Source organism: Gasterosteus aculeatus, chromosome 15, assembly GCF_964276395.1.
Source record: "Gasterosteus aculeatus chromosome 15, fGasAcu3.hap1.1, whole genome shotgun sequence".
NCBI classification, from domain to species: domain Eukaryota; kingdom Metazoa; phylum Chordata; class Actinopteri; order Perciformes; family Gasterosteidae; genus Gasterosteus; species Gasterosteus aculeatus.
In genome coordinates this window covers 9545321-9567549 of record NC_135703.1, presented here as the reverse complement: position 1 = coordinate 9567549, position 22229 = coordinate 9545321, and the positions used below count along the sequence as shown (strand labels likewise).

The window sequence follows — 22229 nt, the reverse complement described above, 5'->3', positions numbered from 1 at the left end:
TTTTTGTCAATAGGAGATAATAAGTGGTGCAGGCTTCAATTATCTGCCTTCATGCCACACTGCACAAGTTGCTTGAATAACAAAAGACAACGATCTTCATTTGGAAATCAGTTTATTAAAGATTCGAATCAAAACAGAGTTAAACATTTTGGGGTATTTGGTTACAAACTTGGTTTGTTTAGGGAAAAATAGTCTTTAGTATGTTTTCTGTGATGAACCAGCCCGTATTGTGTGTTTGGAAAGACGAACACTCAAACTAATGCAGGTCTAAAAAAAACAGACCTGCAAGAAGCGGATGTTCGAGTACAATCTTTTAAGTATATATTTAAACAAGAGTCAAGTTCATATGTGGGTAGCTAATCCACACAACATCAAAGTGTACAACAACTTTAAAACTATAATATATGTAGACATTACTTACTGTACTAAACAAGCTTCATTGGAACAGGCATGAGCTGCTTTAAATAAAAAGACCAGTGCCAATAACGGTGCAGCTACAATGGAGCTCCCGCTTGAACTCCGCCCACAACGGAGACCTTTCGGTTCACTTCAGGTCATCTGGTAGAGTCTTGTACGGGTTGAGAATACCTTTGGGGTCCAGCATGGCCTTGATGTCCCCCATCAGAGCTACGGCCTGCCTCGGTTTGCTGTAGTAGATGTAGTTCCTCTTCTTCAGCCCCAGGCCGTGCTCTGCACTGACGCTGCCCCGACAGCGGGCCGTCCACTGGTAGACAAAAGGCTCGACGGCAGCGAGGAGACCAGGGTCTTTGGCAGGAGAGGTGATGTTCAGGTGGAGGTTGCCGTCTCCTAGAAGTACCGATGGAAAGAGAAAGAGTACAATTTGTGTTGAGGCATTTATTTAATTTGTTTTGGTGCGACAGCAGCTCAGAGGGTATAATTGGCTCAGTAGCTCAGCATGACAATCAGGAATCAGGAACATTTATTGCAGTATGTTAGACAAGGAATTTGACATGGCGGTTGCTGCATAACATTGGACACTACAACACAATCAAGCTGTTGATAAAGAATATAGCTGGTACAGTAATAAAAGAGATATCAGCTTCCCATATTACGACCTTTTCCACCTCTGGTCTTACCTACGTGTCCGTATCCCACCACGCTCTTGGCTCGGCCCCCCAGGTGCTCCCGCATGTCGGTCACAAGCTGGTAGATCTGCTCCACCGGGAGAGAGATGTCGTACTTGTACGTGAAGCCATCGTGAGTCAGCGCCTCGGTGACACGTTCGCGCATCGACCAGAGGGCCTGAAAGGGAAGATTACAACATCCAGATCACCTCAAGCAGGACTTCAGACATAGTTCAGGCTGCCAATCAGTGTAGCTCGATTCTAGAGGCAAGTCATTTAAAAACAACCACAGTAAAAGTGATTAAGTTTAGCTCAACTTTTGTTTTTTTTAGGATTAAGAAAAAAAACTGACAGTAATCTTCTTCAAAAACATTTGATATTTTTGTTGAAATTCGAAATACATCATGACGGTAATAGACTATTCAAATGCTCTGATAAAACAAGAAACAGTCCGGTGTTCGTCCAATCATTTCTTTTTGGTCCGACGTTCACGTCGCACTCATTCAACAATCTTCTAGCTTAGCAGCTGTGAGCACCAACAACAGTCATTCTCGTTGTTGACGGGCATATCGATACGTTTGGGGAGTGACTTTGGAGTGAGGCACGAATGGAAGGAATGTCAGTGTTGCCAATGCTAGATTTAGAGACTTTTGGTCTTTTATTGGAAAAGAGCAACACAGGATTGAACGTTCATTTCGACAATCATTTTTATCTGGTGTTAGTTTGCCAGTTTCTCAATAAAACCGATCCTGCATTTAAGGCAGGTGATATCCTACATTGTCAATAAATCTTATTGAAAGACAAGAACCAACAATGTCTTTGTCCATCTCTAAATAATTTCCCTACTCTTTTAAAACAAGTCACACCTATATGATGTTATTCAAGAAGGTTGTCATTTCCCCAAAACAAAAAGCACATTGAAGTTCAGCAGTTATTACCAAATCAATTAAAGACTAAACTTGTTGGAGACTATTTTTTCTGTATTGCGTCTCAACAGCAGCAGATTGTGTTTGGGATTGACTATAAATTATAACCATTGCAATAAAGGGACATGTTATTTAGTGTAAAAGGGTGTCGCATATTAATGTTCTTTTTAAATATATTGGACAACAATGAAGCCCCGATGCACAGAGGAATAAGCTTTATCTCAATTTGTGAGTTCGCTTTTTGGGAGATTTCTAGAATATAAAAACACTTAAACTGAAAACAGACCTTTATTTTTGAGTCTTCGGTTGCCACAGTCCCATCGGTAACCAATGATGATGCCATCGCCTCCTCTAGGAAATTGTGGAGTTTCTCCTCATCGTGTGTTGCGTTGGATCCAGATGTTTCGATTACAATGTAAAATGGACAGTCTGCAAGATGGAGGAAAGAGTTCAGCATGTGTGTGTGTGTGTGTGTGTGTGCGTGTTATGAACTGTTTGCATATAGGGGTGTTGGACTACCAGAGATGGGATTGGGGAGTTTGAGGTGCGTATTCAGCAGCCTCATGCATTCACTGTCCAGGAACTCAAAGGCTGACAAAATTTCTCCCAGCATGCCTCTGCAGAGCTGAAATGTCCTCAGGAGTTGATCAAAAGTCTCACAACCTAATGAGAAATAAATGTAAACAAACTCAACATTTATCAACTGGACACAATTTGAAATTCTATAAAGTAGTTTGAGATTCCGGGTTGTAAAAGGGAGAAGCGATGAGAAAATCATACCCAGAAAAACCACATTAACAGATTTCGGTTTCCGTGGACAGAGAATGGACACGGCAGTGATGACCCCCAGTGTGCCCTCTGACCCTATAAAGAGCTGTTTGAGGTCATATCCTGTGTTATCTTTACGCAGTGTGGTCAAGCAATCCAGTACTCGCCCATCTGCCAATACCTGTACATGCCACATAGATGTACACACAAGACATGTGAGATATTAGATTAGGGCGTTTGTCTTTTTTTATAAGATACTTTCAAAGTTCCACATTTGTTTACTACACTCACCACCTCCAGACCCAGCACGGTGCCGCGTAAGGAACCATATCGCAGGAGCCGGAGTCCACCTGCATTTGTTGCCACGTTTCCCCCAATGTGGCAACTGCCTTTTGCCCCCAGATCCAGCGGCATGATGTAGTCTCTCTCCTCCAGGTGACTGGACAAGTTCTCCAAGACACAACCTGCCTGACAGGTCAGGATGCCTGACAGATGGGAAAAAAAATCCTCAAGGATTAGAACACTGAGATTGTGGCCAATTCTGGGTGAAACTAAAGCCTTTTAAGACCTACCAGAGATACTATCAAAGGTAAGGATCTTGTTCATAAGGGCAGTAGAGAGGATGACCTCGTCATAAACAGGAACGCTGCCTCCAACTAGCCCAGTGTTTCCTCCTTGGGGGTTAACCGCCAGATTACGACCATTGCAATACCTGCAGGAGGGGAAACGCAAAAAGTTAAGACGCCGTATTACACCCCGCACTTGTGTGATTGTCATTCCATTTCAACATATGTTCTTTACTTGAGAATTTGGGAAACTTCCTCTGTGGTTTGCGGTCTCAGTAAGACTTCACTGGAACCTGCAGAGAATGTGAGAACAGAGATGTGAAAGACACAATGTGTGAATCAGTGCAACTTCCATCTTAAAGTGGAATGAGGTGAATTCATTTCTAGTCATGACCTCTCACTGACTTGAGCCAATCCACATTACTGGACTCCAGCAGGTCCGGGTCAGTGATGGCTCTGCCCGGCAGGATCTTCTCAAAGAAGGCTAAATCGTCCCCGGTCACCGTGGAGAAGGGCAGCCTCGTCGGTGCGGCAGCAGGGGACGGCTCGGGCACGTTCGCCCCGGAGTGCAGCTTTCGTGAGGTGGCGGTACGAAACGAACTGCCGAGGTCACCAGTGGACCCCCCTGTCGGGCCGGCCGATGAGAAGGCGCGATGAGGGCTCCGATGTCTCAGAGCCGTCCTCAGGCTCGATGTTCTTAGGAAAAACCCCATCATGACTGGAGAATAGGCGCAAACAGGCTGCAGTGGAGACATGTTGAATTATTAAAATCGGTCTGTGTTGTAGTTATTATTTACCTGGTATGGAGCAGCTGGCTGAACTACATGACTAATGATTGTTAGCTAACAAGCCACTGCTGTAATGTCGTCTCAAAGTTCTGCCCTCCTGTAGAATATCCATGTCCATGGGAAACTTATCCACTAAAAAAGGAATAACTGAGAAGCTTGAACAACCTTGAATCAAAAGAGAGAGAAACCTGGTGTCAACATGAAAATCGCAGGTGTCCCCGATTCATAAGGAAAGTGCTTGTTTCAGTTGCTAGGCAGCAGTCAACTTTGTGATATTCATTTGTGCAGTCTAATGATCAACAGTCCACTTTGAACAACCTGAGGTGAAACATTATTTGGGTTTTCTCAACAGTAAGCTAGTTTTTCAGTGAGTGTGTTCGTGAAGATGCCTGAACAATATTCAAAGGCATTTCTAAATCGAAGTCACTAATACCTCGTATTCTATTCAGACAATACAAAAGTACATTTTTGCAGGTGGGATTTCACCTTTTTTACATCTCATAAAAGTCCATTTAAATTCCTTTAGATCAAATCAGGCACGTACCACTAGATCCTTCCATGTCTATGGATCCTTCCCCACAATATTAATAATGTTTTACATTGAAGTAACTAGTCAATGGTAACAGTCATGTTGTGTTTGTGTGCTCGTGTGATCTCTGAATGTCACGTCGCCCTTGTATTAGGGTAGTTAATAGTTAATACAATTGGCAATGAAATACAATTGTCAAGACATTACTGAGAATGAGGAAGCAATTAATGTTAACCTTTAACGCTAAGAGTTACTAGCACACTGGCATTGCTTTTTACCGCTGTTTTCACAACAATAACTAACGTGAATTAACGTTAAATATATTAATATACTCACGACCAACGCCCGGCTAATAACCCGCATCGTTATAACGGTGTGTCTTCTTTCACGTCATGTCTCAGAGCAGATTCCCTTACAAAGACTTAAGAGAATATTTGGTTACTTAAGCAGGCTAGTGTTTACAACTAGCAACAACTCTGCAGCTAGCACGGAGGTACTTCCGGGGTTTAAAGGTCACGCAGATGACAACTGGCCAATCCGAAGCCTTCTTTTTCAAAACTGAGCGCCTTGTCACTTTCAGCCAATTTCGACTGTGGAAAACAAAGACGCTTCATATATGAATTAAGAGATAAACGTACACTTTTTTTTCAGTCAATTAAAGCATATAGTTTGTTTCTACCTATTTATTACTTAAAGTTCAATTTATTCATGAGATTTTCCCAGCACTTCACAAAAAAGCCTTATTATTATTATTAGTATTAAAAGGGGAAATTTATTTTAAACAGACAAAACTTCCTCATGCATTCAGTAAAGTACACAGCATGCAGATCATTTTTTTTATTTCTTTGTTCTTCAGTATAAATGACTAACAATTAAATCCAGTTTCAGGTACATTGTTACTACAGCGCAGAACATAACGTTTCTGAATACAACTTCAAGCTGAAAACGTGTTGAACAACAGGCATAACACCATGAAATTCTGTGAATCCAGTCCAGATTAGAAACCCCTTAAGGCACCGGCATTCCTTTCAGAGGTCATTATAGAGCTGAACCGACGAGAACACTACACTGATGTGTAGGAACCCAGAGGAAAGATGTCTTCTCAGTGCGTCCACATCTGTAATCCTGTGAGCCCCCTGGGTACGTATACAGCCAGCTCTTACCTCAAGCTTCCGGCTTAAACGTAAATGCTGACATGGCCAAATGTATTTCATCCACAGCCAACAAAAGGATGAAGAGGGATGGGAATCTACAAATGTACAACAATTAAAAGAACTTGTGTCCAGACCCCTGGTCTTCTTCACAAGTTCCCCTTCTTAAAATAAAATAGCTTATACTAGACATCTGTTTTTTTTTTACCATGGGTCCACAGCTGCTGCGCACAGATGTCGCATAACCTCGGTGACGTCTCCAGCAGGTCTTGCGAGACGCCATTTGGAAGCCATGAAGACAACAGATTTGCAGCTTGACGGCATTCAGCTCGAAAGCGCGAGCCTCCCCCGCCCCGGGGTGATTTCTGTGCTCTGCAGGTTCCCGGGTGGCTCAAGTCAGAGCTGCTGCCGGTCGTACTCCGATATGAGCTTCTTTATGTGGGCCAGTTTGTTGTGCAGATATTCACAGCGGGTCTTGTCGTGGTTGTGGTTGGGGTTGGACTACGGGGACAAAAGAAATGCAAGACTTGGATTACTTATCAGCAATAGAGAGGAGGACTGGAGTTGCCCCGTAGAGCAGCCTTGGGATAAATATCCTTAAAGGAACTGGTTACCTTTTTGATTTTGCGATACTCTTGAAGAATTTGATTACGAACCGTCTGTAAGAGAAGACTAGAATTAATTAAAGCAGATAGACGTTTACAGGACTTCCATCACGTTAGTTAAATATGTTAAAGCTTGCTGAATGTAGTAAAACTAAATAACATGAATGTGATGAAAAAGAAAAAAGAAAAACCTACACCATCTCTTTAAATATTATATAAAAACATTTCCCTCTAAAAATGATTTTTGGAGGAAGCAAATGCATGAAACATAATTAGACCTCAAGATTGAACACTGTATTGGTGAGTAACACCAAATGTAATCACAGGGCACCTTTTATGAATTAACTATGGACCAATACTGATATATATACTATTATGCTGACATTTTCAGAATGTAATAACAAAACTTTTCCCCGTTTCTTTGGTTATCCCTCAAAAAGGTGAACTGTGGCGAAACATACTGTTCCCAGCGGAGCGTTATGGATTAGGATTATGTGTTCTTCTGCTCAGTAGACTCAACAGTGATTATTCTTACAAACAAATGCTTCAAGCCCCAAACTTGGTGCAACAACGGCGTTTATGATATTTAGTATTTTAGGAAGCGAAGACCAGACCGTGCCTTGTACTTATGGGACTCGTGGTGGAGCTGTTTGAGCTGCGCGTCCAGCTCCATGAACTGCCGCGTCACTCCGTCAATGCGAGCGTGTAAGTCCCGGTACTCGCTGTACTCCGTGTTAAAGTCTTGCTTGTAGCTCTGTCTCTGGTCGTGATTGAAAATCTCTCCGTACTTCCTGTGCAGAGAACATAATGATAGGGACGTTATGATCAGACCAGCGAAGAACCCAACGTCAGAGAACTTAACAAGTTGCAGACGTCTAGGACTGCAAAAAAAAACTGAAAATACACATAACTAATCATTTTAATCTAAAAATACTGAATGTGTGATACAGAAAAATAAGTTAACACTTCTGAGCAGACTTTGATGCTTCTGTGTGGAGAACTAATGTAACGTATACTCACAATAGATAGTCTGCGATGTCGTTGTCTACTCTGAGCACACTTGAGTCGAAGAACATTTCGCTTGGCTCTGAAAGAAAAAAAGTCAGACCATTTAAAAATAGAGAATATTTAACCTGTCAAGCTGCATAAGTGTCAGCACTCACCTATGCAGAACAAGGAGACCTTATTGTCTGCATCCTCTGAACCGAGATCCTTTCTCCTTTCTTTCCGGTTTCTCACCCGCTCCTTCTCCACATCAGAACAGATCAAATCCAGATTACCGAAGCACCGCGCGAAACAGAAAAAGACTTCTCTGAATACAAAACGGTGTTCTCACCTGATCTCGGCGTTTGTGTTTGCTCTTCTTCCTTTTGATCGTGTGTCTGTTCAGATCAGGCACCATCAGAGGGGCCGCGGGGCGATCGGGGTTGGTTAGAGGGCGGTCGGATGCCGTGACTCGGGGTTTCTCTTCAACACAGTGAGTCGGCTCGAGCCTCTTTGCCACTTCTGCCTCCCGCTGACAGACCGCTGACAAGGATTCGAAAAGCTGTCGAGGATCAAGCGAGTCCCTTTTACTGCCATTCGCCGTCTCCTCTGTGGCGGCCTTTTGAGCCGCCTGTTCGGCGGGCCTCACTCTTGGCTTGTCTCCGGCTGTTTTGCTCGACAAGCGCGATATCCTGAGCTTCTTGCACGCCAAAGGGTCGGTGTATTCCTCAGGCAGGGCAGGCTTAGGCCGGTGCGCTGGAGAGGTGTTGGGAGTATCTCGCAGGGGACTGACCTGCGCCTCCGGGACGCTGAGGAGGTTCCGCTGGGGCTGAAACAGCTTCCTGCAGTTACGGGAAATGAATGAGTAAACAACTTCATCAAATCGACCCTTTTTTTTGCGTGTAGGATGTTGTTGAGATGCTGTCGTAATATGAACACGGCAGCGAGCTTGTCGTCCGTATTACCTGACAAAGATTCGTTTAAGCAGCTGCTGGTCTCCTGAGGAGTAGCCCGGCCAGTCCCTCTGCAGCTCCTTATACAGACTGTCCTTCAGAACATACGTGTTGTCTCTACTACTGAGCTGGCCAACCTGCACGCAGGTACAAACACACACAAAGCAGATGAGAAAACAATTGGGACTCAAGAGCACAAATCAATTTCCTTGATCCGTTTAAGTTGTTTTCAGTACCTCCAGCAGTTCGGAGTCCAGGATGTCTTTGTCTCTTGCCGTCAGTCCATCTTTCTGCAGCCTCAAGATGAGCTCCGGCCTTTTGTACGGCCGCAGGGCCAGCAGGTGTGTTACTCTTTCCCTAAGCGGTCTGTCCTGCACGTCGCCCACGCTCTTACTGTTCGACGCGCAGATCCCCTTCTTCGGCTTGGACACGCCAACTTGGACTCCCCTCTTTGCGTTGCTGAGGAGGGACGGGGATTTGTCGGTGAGTCGGGGCTTGGTCAGGGCGGCCAGCGCGGGGGCCGGGGCTCGCACCGTCACCCTCTTGCCTGCAAGGCAGCAGGAAATCTCACATTGAAAGCAGCACTTGCCATGTAAAGCAAACATATGCTTGGCAAAAGGTATCCAACAACAACAACAATATTCTATATTTCTAAATTGTTGCACATTAGAACAGGTGCCTCGTTTGAACATTAATTCCAGTTATTAATGTGCGATAACACTACTTGAAAAGTGTGCTTCTCAAGGCTACATCGGTCAAGGTCAGACACCAGGGATCAACATAGTCGTCAAACTTGTGAATAAAATGAGAAAATACCTAATTTCACCTCTTCAGAATTTCTCATTCCGGTTACAAGCGTTCACCCGACTATCAGTGAGCAAAAGCTGCCATCTAATTTAGGAAATAACCACACAGTGGAACAAGAACAGAGAGGGAGGAAGTGGGTTTTTTTGCACAAGCTTCCTCTGAGCTGCCAAAATCATCAAAACTGGTGTGTCTGCATGTACGCATGTTCACTGAAACAAGATGAGGTGACTGAAATATCTGTTTAGAAGGAAGCGGTTTGCTGGTTAGAAGCAAGAGAACAGAGCCCCACAAAAAAAAGCTAAATCACTGGTTTCGTTGTGCGTATGTTTATTTTGGTGAGCAGGTCGTCCAGAATAAAACCTGTTTGCCGTGTTTTGAGGAGACTGCGGTCCCTTTAAAAGATGTCATTGCGTACATTATATGGGCCTGTGCGTGCAGCATAGAGGTATAGTCTAGCAGAAAACAGACAGGACCAAAGAGACTGACTGTTACCATGTCATTGGTTACTATGCGCGTTGCTATGGCAACCAATGCCACATGGCTGACTATCTTTTTGTTGGATGTAAACAGCACAGTACAAATTTGCCTGCAGGCTCGTCTTGTTCCTCAGCCGGGGTTCCGCGTTGTGTAAGAAAGCGGATTGCACGTGGAAGGCGCTTTCTTACCCTGGAAGCGTCCCCCGTGTTTGATGACAATGGCTCCACGGCTGCGCGTCTCCTCCTCAGCTTGGGCCATGCTCTGGCGAGCCTTATCGTACGACTCATCCGTAGCGTTGACCGTCATCTTTTTCTGAATCACCCCCAGACATGACAGCTCCTCGGCAGAACTGGGAGGAGAGCATGAAAACAGGGACCTGAAGGAGCTTTCAGGATGTCTTCTATACATTATCTATGTCAAAGGATGGATTGTTTGTGATTATCTTCTATGGGTGGGACCCCTTTGCTACCAAATACACATAGATTATTTTTTCCCCATGTGTTGTTTAGGCAACAGCTCTCAATTCTTTTGTCCTCAAAACGGCAGCAGAACAGACTTGGTAGACCTGTACAGTCAGGACTCCCCGTGTCTCTGGCATTTAAAGAGCCTGACGGAGAGATGTTAGCAGCAGGGGGATTTTCACACAGCAGTAAGCGGGGGGGGGCGGAGACATTTTAAAACATTGAAACTGAGGCCCTCAGTTAACTCGTAAACATCTAACAATGTAATGACAGTACACTTAGGGACAAACACAATGTGTGATCTTCACTATATTTATTACATCACTGCTTTCCGGTTTGCTTTCGAATGACATTTTCAACTGCAAACATTTTCCTCAAGAACTAACCATCAATGACCTAATTTGATGTAATCTTAGTGTAAGTCACTTTGGGTAAAAGCCTCAGCAAAACGAAAAATGTAATTGATACTAAAATGTAAATGTATTGTGAGTAGTATTTGCTTATTTACCCAGCGGCCCGCTGTTGGAAGCAGTTGAAGCTTCCGTGCGGATTATCACGGGCTACGTTTGTCACGGCAAAGGTGAAAACCCTCAGGTCGTCTTTATTCTCCGAGCGAGGGACGCTGATTTTCTAGGACAAGAGGGAGAGAGGGACAAGCAGAGCGGTTCAATTACACACCTTTCAAAATCACGCACAAGATGAGACTGTGCAGTTAGTATGTCGACCGGTTGCTCTTACCCCTTTGTTGCCATTGAAACAGATGGTGGGACGGGAACCCTGAAGCAAAAGACAGATGGTTGTTTACAGTGCGGCATGGACTCACCGCTGGACGTGCAGATACAGACACACGCAGATCTGAGGGCAGACCAGCGCAGCCCGTTGTAGGACATATAACAGAGAGGATGCTCATTGCCCCGACTCGTTGTCTGTAAACTGCTAAAGAACTACATCGGAATGATTTGTATTTAAGGGCTTGAGTTGTCTGAAGTGAACTTAAAAAGGGGGAAGTCAGATTTACACATGAAAGTAGATTGAAGGGTATTAAAGAGCACTATTACTCTGACTACTACTACTGCACAAACATTACATGCTTTAGTGGAATGAAATAAAGACAATATCTCACTTTCTCCTCCATCAATTTGTAGTTTTTTGGTTGATGCAAGCTATATTTTTACCTGACGCACTCAGTAATCTCAGTAGCTGCATAGCTATTGATTCAGCGTGTGAAATTGGGGGATCCTTAATGAAGATGAATAGTTCCGATCAGCCTCCGATCAGCACACCAGTTTGCTGTCCGGCCCGAGACCGTCTTTCCTCTCTAATGTGTCATTGTTATTGTTTTGTTATAGTTTTTTAAACCAAAAATCATACTTTCTGCACACACAAAAAATAGAAAGCGGAAACGTCTTCTTCTTCTTGTGTTTCCTGCCAGTGATGTGCCTTTAAATAAATTCAATTTGATATGAGGAGGGCAAGGTCACCACGACCTGCTGCTGAAGGGTAGCAGCTTGTCACGTGACAATATGGTGAACAGGGTGGAAGAAAAAAAAAAAACAGGCCAGTCATCTCTGACGGTGACGGGGGGAACGGAAGAAATGACACTCCCAAAAGTAACAAGTCAGCAGCTCGGTCGGAAACAATGACTCAAATCAAAACGCCCTGTTCATGGAGAGGATTTGTTAATCCAGCATTTAGTCGGTTTAAGCTCGGTTTAATGTAGAGGTGGTTGTTCTGGTTTCTGTGAACAGACCAGGTGCATTATAAATAAATACACTTAAACGCTGAATGAATAAGCTAGATACACGCAGAGGAACAATATTGTGCGCTAGTTAAAACTGTGCTTTTTTCTCTCCCTTCTGTCCTTCTCATTCAGAGAAAAAGACGGAGAAGGGCGGTGCGCTTTTTCACCTCTCACCAGAAAATAGGTGGCTGATTTCTTTTCTCCACCGGAGGAGTTTTCAAACCGGATTACTTGGAATTACCAAATAGAGGAAGTGGACATGACACATGTTCTCTGCTCAGACTCCCTGCGGTGAACGATCCCTTTGAGAAGTGGGTCAAATGTTTGAATATGTGTATGTGTTTCTCTGGGCCTGCACCATGGAAAACAAAAACAAAACAAACAAAACAATTTTTTAAAAGTAGAAGCAATGCATCTCCTAAATGCAATCCCCCCTCCTCCTCCTCCTCCTCCTCCTCCTCCTCCTCCTCCTCCTGCTGCTGCTGCTGCTACTCCTCCTCCTCCTCCTCCTCCTCCTCCTCCTGCTGCTGCTGCTGCTGCTGCTCCTCCTCCTCCTCCTCCTCCTCCTGCTGCTGCTGCTACTCCTCCTCCTCCTCCTCCTCCTCCTCCTCCTGCTGCTGCTGCTGCTGCTCCTCCTCCTCCTCCTCCTCCTCCTCCTCCTCCTGCTGCTGCTGCTACTCCTCCTCCTCCTCCTCCATCCCCCACAGCCTGCGTTCTTTCTTCTCCACCCGGCTGGTTAACATTCACAATACTCGCCCAGCAGCTTGTAACCACTTGGCCGGCAGCTCGCTGCACGCAGCCGCGCACATGGAGGGGTTTCCATGTTGAATTATGCAACACGTATTTCCATCCAGTGGCTTTAATAAATAAATAAAAAGAGGAGGCTCGTGGGAGACAACGACCGAGGAAGATTTTGCCGAACTTCGGGCTGAAAAGAAGGAATCACAAACCCTTCCTCCTTCGCCTGTTTTTTTTACCACTTTTAGATATTTTTTGAAGCGGAGGTCCCCTTGACGAAGCGACGTAACAATAACACCCGTTACCGGACGCCCGGGAGTTATTTGAAGATCATTTTGTACTAAAAAACCGGCAGCCTACCTCCCAGTGAGCGAAGGAGCCGATGGCTCTCGCCGCGCTGTCAGTGAGTTTGACGTGAAAAACGGAGACGTTCCCGCCGTTCAGTTCGCCGCCGTTGAGTCCGTAACACCGGTTCTCCTCCAGCAGCGACATCCCGCCGCAGATACCCGCCCACCGGGCTTATTCCGGACCGAACCGACGCCGCATAACCGGAGGAACTACGGGCGCGGGGGACGCGGGGAAGAACACGGCTCAACTGGTCCCTCCGCCGCGCGCTATTCTGGAGTAGGTCTGGTTACGTCACGACGGCTGAGCAGTCGTGATTGGCAGAGAGACGTAAATAAACGGCTACGTAGGGCTGACGTCACCACTTCAAGTTTTCAGCGGCCCGCTGGCCTCCTCTCACTGCGCGGAGTGTCTCTCTGTCACAGGAAGGGGATTTCTTTGGTTAGTGTGAAGGGTTTTAGTAAGAATTTGATCTGACAAACAGCAGTTACAGGAATGAGGCATTGATTTAAAATGTACAAAAGCTTTATGATAAAAAATGTATTTAAAATTCCCATGGTCTTTAAACCAAATATCCTTTGCAGAATATTATATGATGGGATTATAATTGATGCGTCAATGTTCATTATACTTTATCATATACGTGCAGTGTCATTTATAATGTATTTTTATCACAACACCATTGTATTGCGTTCACAATCTGTAATTTAAGCATTAGAATAAATGCAGTGGAGGTAACACAATTCTCCGATTGGGATTCTTCATTCATACATTCAATTGCACTGATTCTATTTCCCTGTTCATGGTGTTCCTTGCAAAAAACAAAAACTGACTTGATTAATTGGTTTACATGCAGAAAAAAAGAATGATCTTGTCTACATTTAAGCTGCTTATTACTTATATGTCCATGTGGAAACTGTAATGAAAGCTATACACAGGTGGGACTCATGTTTTATATTACTTTCTGATGATGAGAGTGAGCACAGATATAAAAATAGTTCAGTTCACCACAGTAAACCTTTACTCAGCTAAAAGTAAAATGACTGAATATAAAACGTGCTTTCAAAAACACAAACACGGTAGCAGAATTGCAGAATACAAGGTGGCTGTGGCTTTGTTTCATGCTCATTTATGTCATTTTAAGGATGTAGATTAAGCACTAATTGACATTTGACTCAATTGCACATCTGGTATTTGAGGGTTGCTGAAGTGTTTTCCTGGTCTCATATAAGCTTGGAGCCTGATACGTCAGATGTATTAATGTATATATAGAAATGACTGTGCTTTGCAGAGAAGTATAAACTGAAAGAAAAAAAAATACACCATTTTTTTATTTAAAATGAACTGTGTGTCTGTGTCTGTGTGTGTGTGTGTGTGTGTGTGTGTGTGTGTGTGTGTGTGTGTGTGTGTCATCTGCGAGTGTTTGAAGCTGACGTTTGTCACAAGGCAGATGAGAACTGTTCAAAGCTGACTCATATCAAAGGGCGTCTGGGTCTTTGTAGCGCCGCGTCTGCAACAGGTGACATTTTGGGCTCAAATCCATTTCCACTTTGAACACACCGCCGTGGGACTGAACCTCCCCTCAACCCAGCGGGTACGGAAGGGACGGATCAGGACACAGGAGGGACAAAGGGACACAAAGAGACAGGGGGAGAAGATGACAGTTACTATCCTCTTACTTTCTGTTCTGCTGTTTGCTGCAGGCCACCGATATCAGGACACTTCATTCCAGAGCAAAGGTAAACCTTTCACAGAATAAGATAATGGCTTCATGGGAATAAATTCAGGATTACTGCTTCTTGTTTGTAGAGAAGGAAGCACTGACAAGGTGAGTTCAATGTTCACTACTAGTGATGTGTATGTGAGTCTTTATTGCCATGTCAGTAACGGTATGATAAAGTCTCCAATATACAAACGTTTCAACAACATCTGCAGCCTTTACGTTTTTTTTCCCGTCAGACACACAATAAATGTGACTTGGATCTATATCAAATAACCACATTTGCTTCCAGTCCTGTTAAGTATAATGATGCATTTACTTTTTATTGCCGGTTCAAATAAGACAACGGACAGTCTTCCTAAACATGTCTTTTCATTAGTTGAATTGTATAAAACTGATAAATGAATAATGTCAGTAGAATTTCATTATTATTGATTCTTTACACAGCAGGCAAAACACGCCCAGGGCAGCGGTTTAAGCTGTTTTGCCGTTGCGATTTGAATAATGTAATATGGTTGTTGTTGTTGACAATGATGATCGGACTCTCCTTCACCTGACAGGCCATGGCAGACCCCCTTTCCGACAGCAGCCCCCTCATCAGCGCGGCAGCCTCCTGTAAACTTCGCCTGGTCCGCCTGCTGGTGGAAGGTGGAGCTCAGGTCAACGGGTGCAACCCCAGAGGAGAGACCCCTCTCCTGGCTGCCTGTAAAGCCATGAGGGGGGAGCCTGCTGGGCGTGAAGCGGTGAAACTCCTCACCTATCTGCTCCTCAACAAGGTCAGTCTGCAGTGAGGAACATTTGCAATTTCGAATGCATAATAAATGTGATCGTCCAGTAAGAGAGGTATGCGGTACCGGTGCATAGTAAACAGGTCCCTGATGTTTCCAGCTCTGCTTGGGTGCTCCACCCTGTAGAATACCACACAAAGGCAATATAATTATTGATTTTATCATTTCATATCTCATGTGCGATTAAAGCGTCAATATAACCAGATGACATTTATTCGTAACCTGTAGCTTATGATTCACTAACAAGCCAAATTGAGAGACAGACCGAGGCATTGCTCAGTTGTCGTCTTCCATCGACTGACCTCCCGCGTGGACCGATCAGGCGGATCCAAACGCACGGGACCGAGCTGGACGCACTGCCCTCATGTACGCATGCGTGCAGCGGACAGGAGCTCAGGTGGCGTCCTGCCTGATAGCAGCAGGAGCCGACCCCGGCATGGAGGACTACTCCGGCGCCTCAGCGCTGGTGTACGCCATCAACGCACAGCACCGGCCCACACTGAAGGTCGGTGCATTTGGGGGAGACGGGTGGAGATGGAGAATAAAAGTGGTGCAAAATAAAGATGCATGTTGCATGCATGTTAATGTCGCAGAAATACTCAACAATTCAGGATCAATCCAGAAGTGATGTAAGAGGTACATTGTACATTCATCTGTTAGGAATGTTTCAATTAGGGAAGTACGTCAAGGAGATTATTTCAACCTATTTATGTGCTTTTGGGGTTTTTCAATCTGGACCAAGGCATCGCAGTGTATCAACTGAGTTTTATATTTAAAAATCATAAAAGTAAATGCAGTAAAAAGTACAATATTCCCCTCTGAGATACATTAAGATAAAAGTACGAAGTAACATAAAAACTCAACTAAAGTATCTCTTTTCAAAAAAACTGTTTTTCCTCCATACAAGACAAATTCCTTGTATGTTTGACATATTTTGGCTAATAAATGTTTCCTGATTCCTGATTCCTGAGTGGTATGAAGAAAAATCTTGTCAAATGATTAACATGAAAGTAGTTCAAATGTGTAGGTACTCGACAATACAAACAGTAGTTTCATTACCAGAACTTGGCCCATGAAACCCCAAATCCACTGTGTGCTTCAGGTGTTGGTGGATGCCTGCCGGGCCCGAGGTCGTGACATCATCATCATCGCCACAGAGATCGGGGGGAACGGAGGGCCGGTCACCAGGCATTACCTGAACGTTCCTCCGTGTCCGGACAACTCGCCGGCGTCCTGCATGTCCCCGTCGGACGTCGTCCTGACGACCGGATCGCCCAACTCACCCGAGGGAGAAAGCGTCTTCAACTTCAGAGCAGCTGGTGAGCGATGCTGATTGTTGGTATGGCTTCGATCCGTTCAAGTACGCTGCCAACTGAGGTACTTGGGACTTTATGTAACGGATCGCAGTGAATATAACGTTCACTTTCATTTTTGTACAAGTCCCACCGTCTTTGCGTGATTTGAATTCCACTGAGAGCCTGAATCACACAACTGAGGAAAAATAAAAGCAGGCATTTTATTGAATTTATTGAATTTCACACTGTACTAAATAATCAGAAAGGAGAAAAACATTTGAAAAAATAAATCAAAAAACCTTGGAAAGTATACTTAAGTCATTTAGCTAAAACATGCAAAACCACAGAAAACTGACTACATAGAGAACACGAGTAAGGCCCTTTAAAAGGACAACACCTGTAAGAACCTGGTGAGCAACATTGTGCCCGGTTTTCTTTTTTTGGGGGGGGTTGTGTGATCTGCACCATCAACAGCAGGCTACTCGGTATGCAGACGGCGTGCCCCTCCTGGATACGCCACAGCAATGCTTAACAAAGACAAGTCCAGACAGATGAGAATTAATTCCTCGTGGTTGAAGTCATTAGCTGAGTGCTCCGTCCCAAGGAGACGAGATGAAAACGTGTTGTCGGGGTGAGGTGCGGCCAACTCGTGGTGCTGAATTATGATGAGGGTGTCGCCCTTCGCTTAGATTGACTGGTGGGAGCTTTTATGGCAAGAAAATAATTTGAATTTGAAGTGTTTTTTTTTTTACTTGTGATAAATCGCATGGATGCGTTACAGGTCATGGAATAGTCAGTCCTCTGAAAGCGCTAACATTTGATATAACGATATTGATGAAATACAGACTGATGTTTTTCTTCTTTTAGTTGGTGGTGCTTCTTGTTTTACATTAAATGGTTTATACTGTAAATAAACTGAGAGATGTGCATGATGCGGTCACTCACTGCCTGTGTCTCATTCACCTTACCCAGGCCAAAGAGGAAGCAGCAGCAGCAGCAGCAGCAGCCTCCCACCGGCCAGACACAGAGTGTTATCTGAACCGTGGCTGGCCGTTCACAACCTGGCCTGTCTGAACCGGACCTACGAGGAGGGAATGAGGGAGAGGAGGCTGCAGGAGGAGGCGGACAGAGAAGATCCAAGGAGGGAGAGGAGAGGAGACGAGGAGCCACGTTGTCCTCGGTCTGGGGTTCAAAGGAGGCCAAAGAGACTTGAGGGAGAGACAGAGGACGCCTGCAGGGAGGATTTTCTTCCCAGGCTCTCTCAGTCGGTCCTCTCCCCCGCAGAGGGGAGGTCGCCTCAGGGCGGCCAAAGCAGGCCGGACCCCCAGAGGTCCTTCGCACCTGGAGGTTCGACACTGCTCCATCACTCCCAACTTCGCAGGAACACCCTGCCTTCAGTCACTGCGCTCCACCTGCCGCCCTTGGCCGACCACCCACACCTCCGGGTCCCGACCCGGGTTTCCACCTCCGAAAGCAGGAGAATGGTGTTTCTGCCTCAACCTCCCGGCTCCTCCCCACCCTCCTCTTCCTCCAGAGGGTCCGCGAGACCGGCGGTGCTCCCCCGGCTGTCGCTCACCTCCTCCGCCGGCAGCGACCGGAGCAAGCGAGCGCTGCGTCGCCACTCGGTACAGCTCGAGCAGATGGGAGTAGGAGAAATCCTTTAGGCCCTCATCCCTCAAGAATGTGGTTCTCTGACAGGCAAAAGCATTAAACGGGTTTGAAAACTCCAGCTGAAGAAATGATTTCAAATAGATCCCAAAGATCCCCAAATCATTGTGAATGCTATTTCAGAAGTGCAGATTAAATCATTTTGACTGATTAATAGGTAAATATTTGTAATCTTAAAAAGGGCATAAATAAAAGTAAACAGCTTCATAAAACTGTGACCTTTAAGCACGTAAGCTATGACCCCTCAGAGCTTTCATATCCCAGCAGTCTGAAGGCTTATTCAAATTTTTGTCTTTAAAAAGGTCAAATTCTGGGACATTGAGCGCTTATAGTCTGTATTCTCATGCTGAGAAATAACTTCAATGGAACCAGTAAGAGACGTGCATGTTCATGGCAAAAGGAGTGAAGTCATTTTATTTGTTTTTAATATGTATCTACAACAAGGGGGACACAGGCAAAAACAACTGACAACTTGATGAAAATGAAAAGAAAAGCAAAAAGAAAATACATTACCAATGCAGTTTTCCCACCTTTTTTCCAATAAGCAACATTTTTTTGTCTAAAGAAACTTTACAATATAAAGAAACATACGAAGAAGGAACCTCTCATTTTACTACACGAGACATTTAGGATCTGAAACTACCCTAACATGAGATACAAAGCAACTCCCCAAGGACAGACTGCCTCATATTCAATACTGCTTTGTCATCAAGAGGAAAAAATTTGGAACTGAACAGAAAAACTCTTTACTCCCCCCAAAAGAAATCCTCTCTTTACCCTCCCTACCCCTGAATGTTACAGTATTATACATCAGCACAATAGAAATACAGAAATGATCAACGTTGTGACGGTTTTACTTACAGGACAGAAAGAGAGAGAAGTTTGACTGCATTTTATACAACAGTATTTCAAAAGTACAGGGAAGGAAAGGCCTGTTCCTCTCTACCTCTGCTCAGCCACCAGAACACACCTGTCCCTGCTTTACTTTCCAAAAACTTTCCTCCTCAGCCCATTTTAAATAGATTAAAAAAAAAAATCCTTCATTAGTAAAGTCTTTACTCTGGTCCCTGGTGTGTCGCTTTCAATCAGGTCAAGAGGGAAGATAAACGCACTTTTATCAGAGTGAGACGTGAGTGAGTTTGATTACGAAAAACGGTACTCTGGTTTGGTTCCTGCAAATCCTGTTAAACAGTGAACAATATGCCCCTTCTTTTGGGGGGGGGGGGCTTTATTTGCGAGAGAGAGAGAGAGAGAGAGACATCTGAACGAGAATCGTGTTTAATTAAACGATTCCTTGAGGAAATGTGTGTGACAGTGAGTTAGCTAAAGGCGATCAAACACACCCACTTCAGAAATGGTCGTCCCTCAGCCGGCGTGACCCCATCCTGCTCTGACACGCGCGACCGCGTCCGTCTGTGACGAGGTGAAATAGCATAATAGTCTATAGCAGCTTCAGTTTCTGATGCTTATCAAAAGACACACCGTCTCTGGACAAACAAACACGCAGCCACGAATCAGCACGTTTCTGATCAACTGCTGCCGTGATTTGAAAATATCAAAACATGTCAATGATATCAAAATGCATTTTACAGTATTTACAAGAAAATGAAATCCCAAGATGGTGAAGAAGGTGAGAGTTGTACAAAAAATAAATCGGAGAGGGTGGCGTGCTGGCCCGTCGGGGAAGCTGAGAAAGAGGCAGAGGGAGGACGATGGTTACAGTCTACAGAGCCGCTCTTCTTCCTGCTTTGCTCCGTCACAAAAACAAACAAACTGATCAGCAGAGAGCCAGACGACCTTTCAGTAGGAGCACCGCATGAGTGACAGCCCGTCTGCAGTCTAAACCCATCATCAGGTGTGTAAAAGCAAATTTCCATAAAGCACAGACATACATCACAGTGTGTTGAGGACTTGTCAACGAAAACAATTGCTCACTACAGCTCAGCAGAGATGAGAACGCAGGCCGAGCGCATGTCAGAGGGGACGCGGACCTTAGTGGGCGGCTTTAGTGGAAGCAGCATGAATCGGTGTGTGTGTGTGTGTGTGTGTGTGTTGGGGAGGTGGGGGGGGACTTCAGCACCTTTAGGGCTCAGAAAGTGTGTCTAATGATGTCAAACAGATGAGACGACGCTGCTGACTTGGTCTGCATATTTACAGTTGCTACTAGTTCTGCAATTAACAAAAAAAAAAAAAAAAACATAACAGGGATAACACTTTAAAAAAAGTAACAATTATTCATAAGACAAATTTAAAGTATATAAATAAATAGAGCTGTGCATTTCACTGCATGGAAGCTACTAAAACAGGAGGCGCTTCTTCTGGTTTGGATTTTGAACAAGGAGTTAAAAATATGTTTTACGGTTGCTAAAACAGAGAAAGAAAAAAAGAAGGCCAATCAGTACCGAGATGATGAGATCTTACCTGCAGGGGGCAGTGTGCTCACACGGAGCCGCATGTTACACAGCAAATGATTTCTGATTTGTTTGCACATGTGCTGTCTTCATCATAATAATGTGCCCTTAGAAACAGCAGAAATTAGAACCTAACCTTAAAATAATCATACCATTATTATCAATAACAATTATACAATAATAAAAATAGCATCGATACAATACATACACAAAAAAATGAGGGGGAACAAAGTTCACTGATCATCACAACATCTCTGGTAAAAATGTACACACAGAGTAAACAATGTGGGGGGGTTGGGGGGGGGTCGTTTCATCCAACCCTCAACTGAACCCATCGGGACGAACGGCAACTAAAACGATCGTGATAAAAAGTCCAAAGTCGTGGTTGAGAAATTTCCAGGCAGCTGCTAAAAGAACTAACTCTGCGTCTTCACGGGGCAGCTGCGTTGTCCAGTCTCCTCTCTCGCTCTCCTCCTCCCCCCCCGCCGCTCTCTCAGTTTGTCCTCCTCCCCTCGCTCATTGTCTAGAACCTGACAGGAAGCCAGGGAGGCCGGGGCCGGAGTCAGAGAGGAGGCTCTTCCTGTTGCCCTGTGACTGCTTCCTGTTCAGACCGGAGGCCATCTTGCATGCTCCAGGAGGGCCCGTCTTGGTTAGAGTCCCAGCATGCTCCAGGGCCGTGCCAGAGGGCTGAGTGGCCATAGAGTTCCCCAGTCAGAAGAGGAAGGGGGGAGGGGAGGGGGCAGAGGGTTTTTGTGTGTGTGTGTGTGTGTGTGTGTGTGTGTGTGTGTGTGTGCGTGAGGAGGGGAGCGGATCCAATCCGAGGTGAAATAAGGATTGTTTTGGAGGGGAAAAAGAAATAATACAAAATAAAAAAAATAAGGTGTAGGGATTCAAAATAGGGGCGGAGAGGGGGGTAAAGAAAAATACAAAAAAGGAAAAAATAAAATCACACACTCATCGTCATGTTGGGTGAATACTGAAAAGAGAGAGAGGGAGCGGGGGGGGGGGGAGGAGGGAAAAGATGAGTGGATATGTAACTGACAACATGTAAACACCAGGGGGCGCAACAAGGCTCCAGTACACTGAATACAAGTAATCAACAGCATCAGAAATAGAAAGAGCTCTTATTTTGAAATGTTTTGAATGGCTACCAGCTTTACGGCTGACTCGTTGAATCGAGTCATTAGAGCTCAGGTTGAACTGCAGGCTGTGGCCCCGGTGGAGGAACACAGCGCGGCCCTCCACCTGTTGTGCGTATAAAACTTCAGCCACTACTTTAGCCGTAAAGCTGGAAAGCCCTTTCCTGGGATACAACGAATAAACAAAGCAGACTAGGCACTTGTGTCCATCAGCTGATCACTGATACAGAGGGTATACAATGCATGTGAAATGCATTTTAAGTGATTAGTAAATGGCTTCAATG

At 44.8% G+C, this 22229-nt stretch overlaps 4 protein-coding genes across 19 annotated transcripts in view; 1 reads left to right on the top strand and 3 right to left on the bottom strand.

The window, feature by feature from the left end:
* Positions 1–95: 95 nt before the first annotated feature.
* Positions 96–5193, bottom strand: d2hgdh (D-2-hydroxyglutarate dehydrogenase). 3 transcript variants are annotated; one of them, XM_078089550.1, is made up of 11 exons: positions 4999–5163; positions 4143–4298; positions 3751–4041; positions 3581–3638; positions 3352–3491; positions 3071–3264; positions 2792–2960; positions 2531–2674; positions 2298–2440; positions 1098–1263; positions 96–807 (listed from the first exon to the last, which is right to left on the bottom strand). In XM_078089550.1, the coding sequence occupies exons 3-11, from the start codon at positions 3764–3766 to the stop codon at positions 545–547; spliced, it is 1293 nt and encodes a 430-aa protein (XP_077945676.1). In that variant the 5' UTR covers positions 3767–4041; positions 4143–4298; positions 4999–5163; the 3' UTR covers positions 96–544. The 3 variants fall into 3 exon arrangements, with proteins under 3 accessions (XP_077945676.1, XP_040054632.1, XP_040054631.1); XM_040198698.2 differs by lacking the exon at positions 4143–4298 and having other exon boundaries at positions 3751–4085; positions 4999–5193; XM_040198697.2 differs by lacking the exon at positions 4143–4298 and having other exon boundaries at positions 3740–4085; positions 4999–5191.
* A 218-nt stretch (positions 5194–5411) lies between these two features.
* On the bottom strand, positions 5412–13377 carry LOC120832435 (RNA polymerase II elongation factor ELL). The gene is made up of 12 exons (XM_040198696.2): positions 12940–13377; positions 10839–10877; positions 10609–10730; positions 9828–9988; positions 8592–8902; positions 8368–8492; positions 7755–8244; positions 7582–7663; positions 7439–7505; positions 7038–7209; positions 6428–6472; positions 5412–6314 (listed from the first exon to the last, which is right to left on the bottom strand). The coding sequence occupies exons 1-12, from the start codon at positions 13069–13071 to the stop codon at positions 6210–6212; spliced, it is 1851 nt and encodes a 616-aa protein (XP_040054630.2). The 5' UTR covers positions 13072–13377; the 3' UTR covers positions 5412–6209.
* Positions 13378–14525: 1148 nt separating this feature from the next.
* Positions 14526–19487, top strand: LOC120832432 (ankyrin repeat domain-containing protein 34B). 2 transcript variants are annotated; one of them, XM_040198685.2, is made up of 5 exons: positions 14526–14663; positions 15205–15420; positions 15755–15937; positions 16535–16751; positions 17700–19487. In XM_040198685.2, the coding sequence occupies exons 2-5, from the start codon at positions 15208–15210 to the stop codon at positions 18389–18391; spliced, it is 1305 nt and encodes a 434-aa protein (XP_040054619.2). In that variant the 5' UTR covers positions 14526–14663; positions 15205–15207; the 3' UTR covers positions 18392–19487. The 2 variants fall into 2 exon arrangements, with proteins under 2 accessions (XP_040054619.2, XP_077945667.1); XM_078089541.1 differs by lacking the exon at positions 14526–14663 and having other exon boundaries at positions 14703–15420.
* The window catches only part of LOC120832433 (single-stranded DNA-binding protein 3), a 27933-nt gene continuing 24486 nt past the window's right edge, over positions 18783–22229 (bottom strand). For 7 of the 13 annotated variants that reach the window (XM_040198687.2, XM_040198688.2, XM_040198689.2 and 4 more), the window contains one exon: positions 18783–21493. In XM_040198687.2, the coding sequence (XP_040054621.1) occupies positions 21323–21493 (171 nt within the window). In that variant the 3' untranslated portion in view covers positions 18783–21322. Of the gene's footprint in view, positions 21783–22229 lie in introns of all 13 variants that reach the window. The other 6 variants (XM_040198695.2, XM_040198694.2, XM_040198692.2 and 3 more) reach the window with 1 other exon arrangement.

Coding starts and splice junctions, on each gene's coding strand:
- LOC120832432 (XM_040198685.2), top strand. CDS start 15,208: ATGGCAGACCCCCTTTCCGACAGCAGCCCCCTCATCAGCGCGGCAGCC. Junction 15,938..16,534: donor AGCACCGGCCCACACTGAAG/GTCGGTGCATTT, acceptor TGTGTGCTTCAG/GTGTTGGTGGATGCCTGCCG. Junction 16,752..17,699: donor CTTCAACTTCAGAGCAGCTG/GTGAGCGATGCT, acceptor CACCTTACCCAG/GCCAAAGAGGAAGCAGCAGC.
- LOC120832435 (XM_040198696.2), bottom strand. CDS start 13,071: ATGTCGCTGCTGGAGGAGAACCGGTGTTACGGACTCAACGGCGGCGAA. Junction 10,731..10,838: donor GTTTCAATGGCAACAAAGGG/GTAAGAGCAACC, acceptor CTCTTGTCCTAG/AAAATCAGCGTCCCTCGCTC. Junction 7,664..7,754: donor AACACAAACGCCGAGATCAG/GTGAGAACACCG, acceptor GATGTGGAGAAG/GAGCGGGTGAGAAACCGGAA.
- d2hgdh (XM_040198697.2), bottom strand. CDS start 5,025: ATGCGGGTTATTAGCCGGGCGTTGGTC. Junction 2,441..2,530: donor ACTCCCCAATCCCATCTCTG/GTAGTCCAACAC, acceptor TCCATCTTGCAG/ACTGTCCATTTTACATTGTA. Junction 1,264..2,297: donor CCGAAGACTCAAAAATAAAG/GTCTGTTTTCAG, acceptor CTTCCCTTTCAG/GCCCTCTGGTCGATGCGCGA.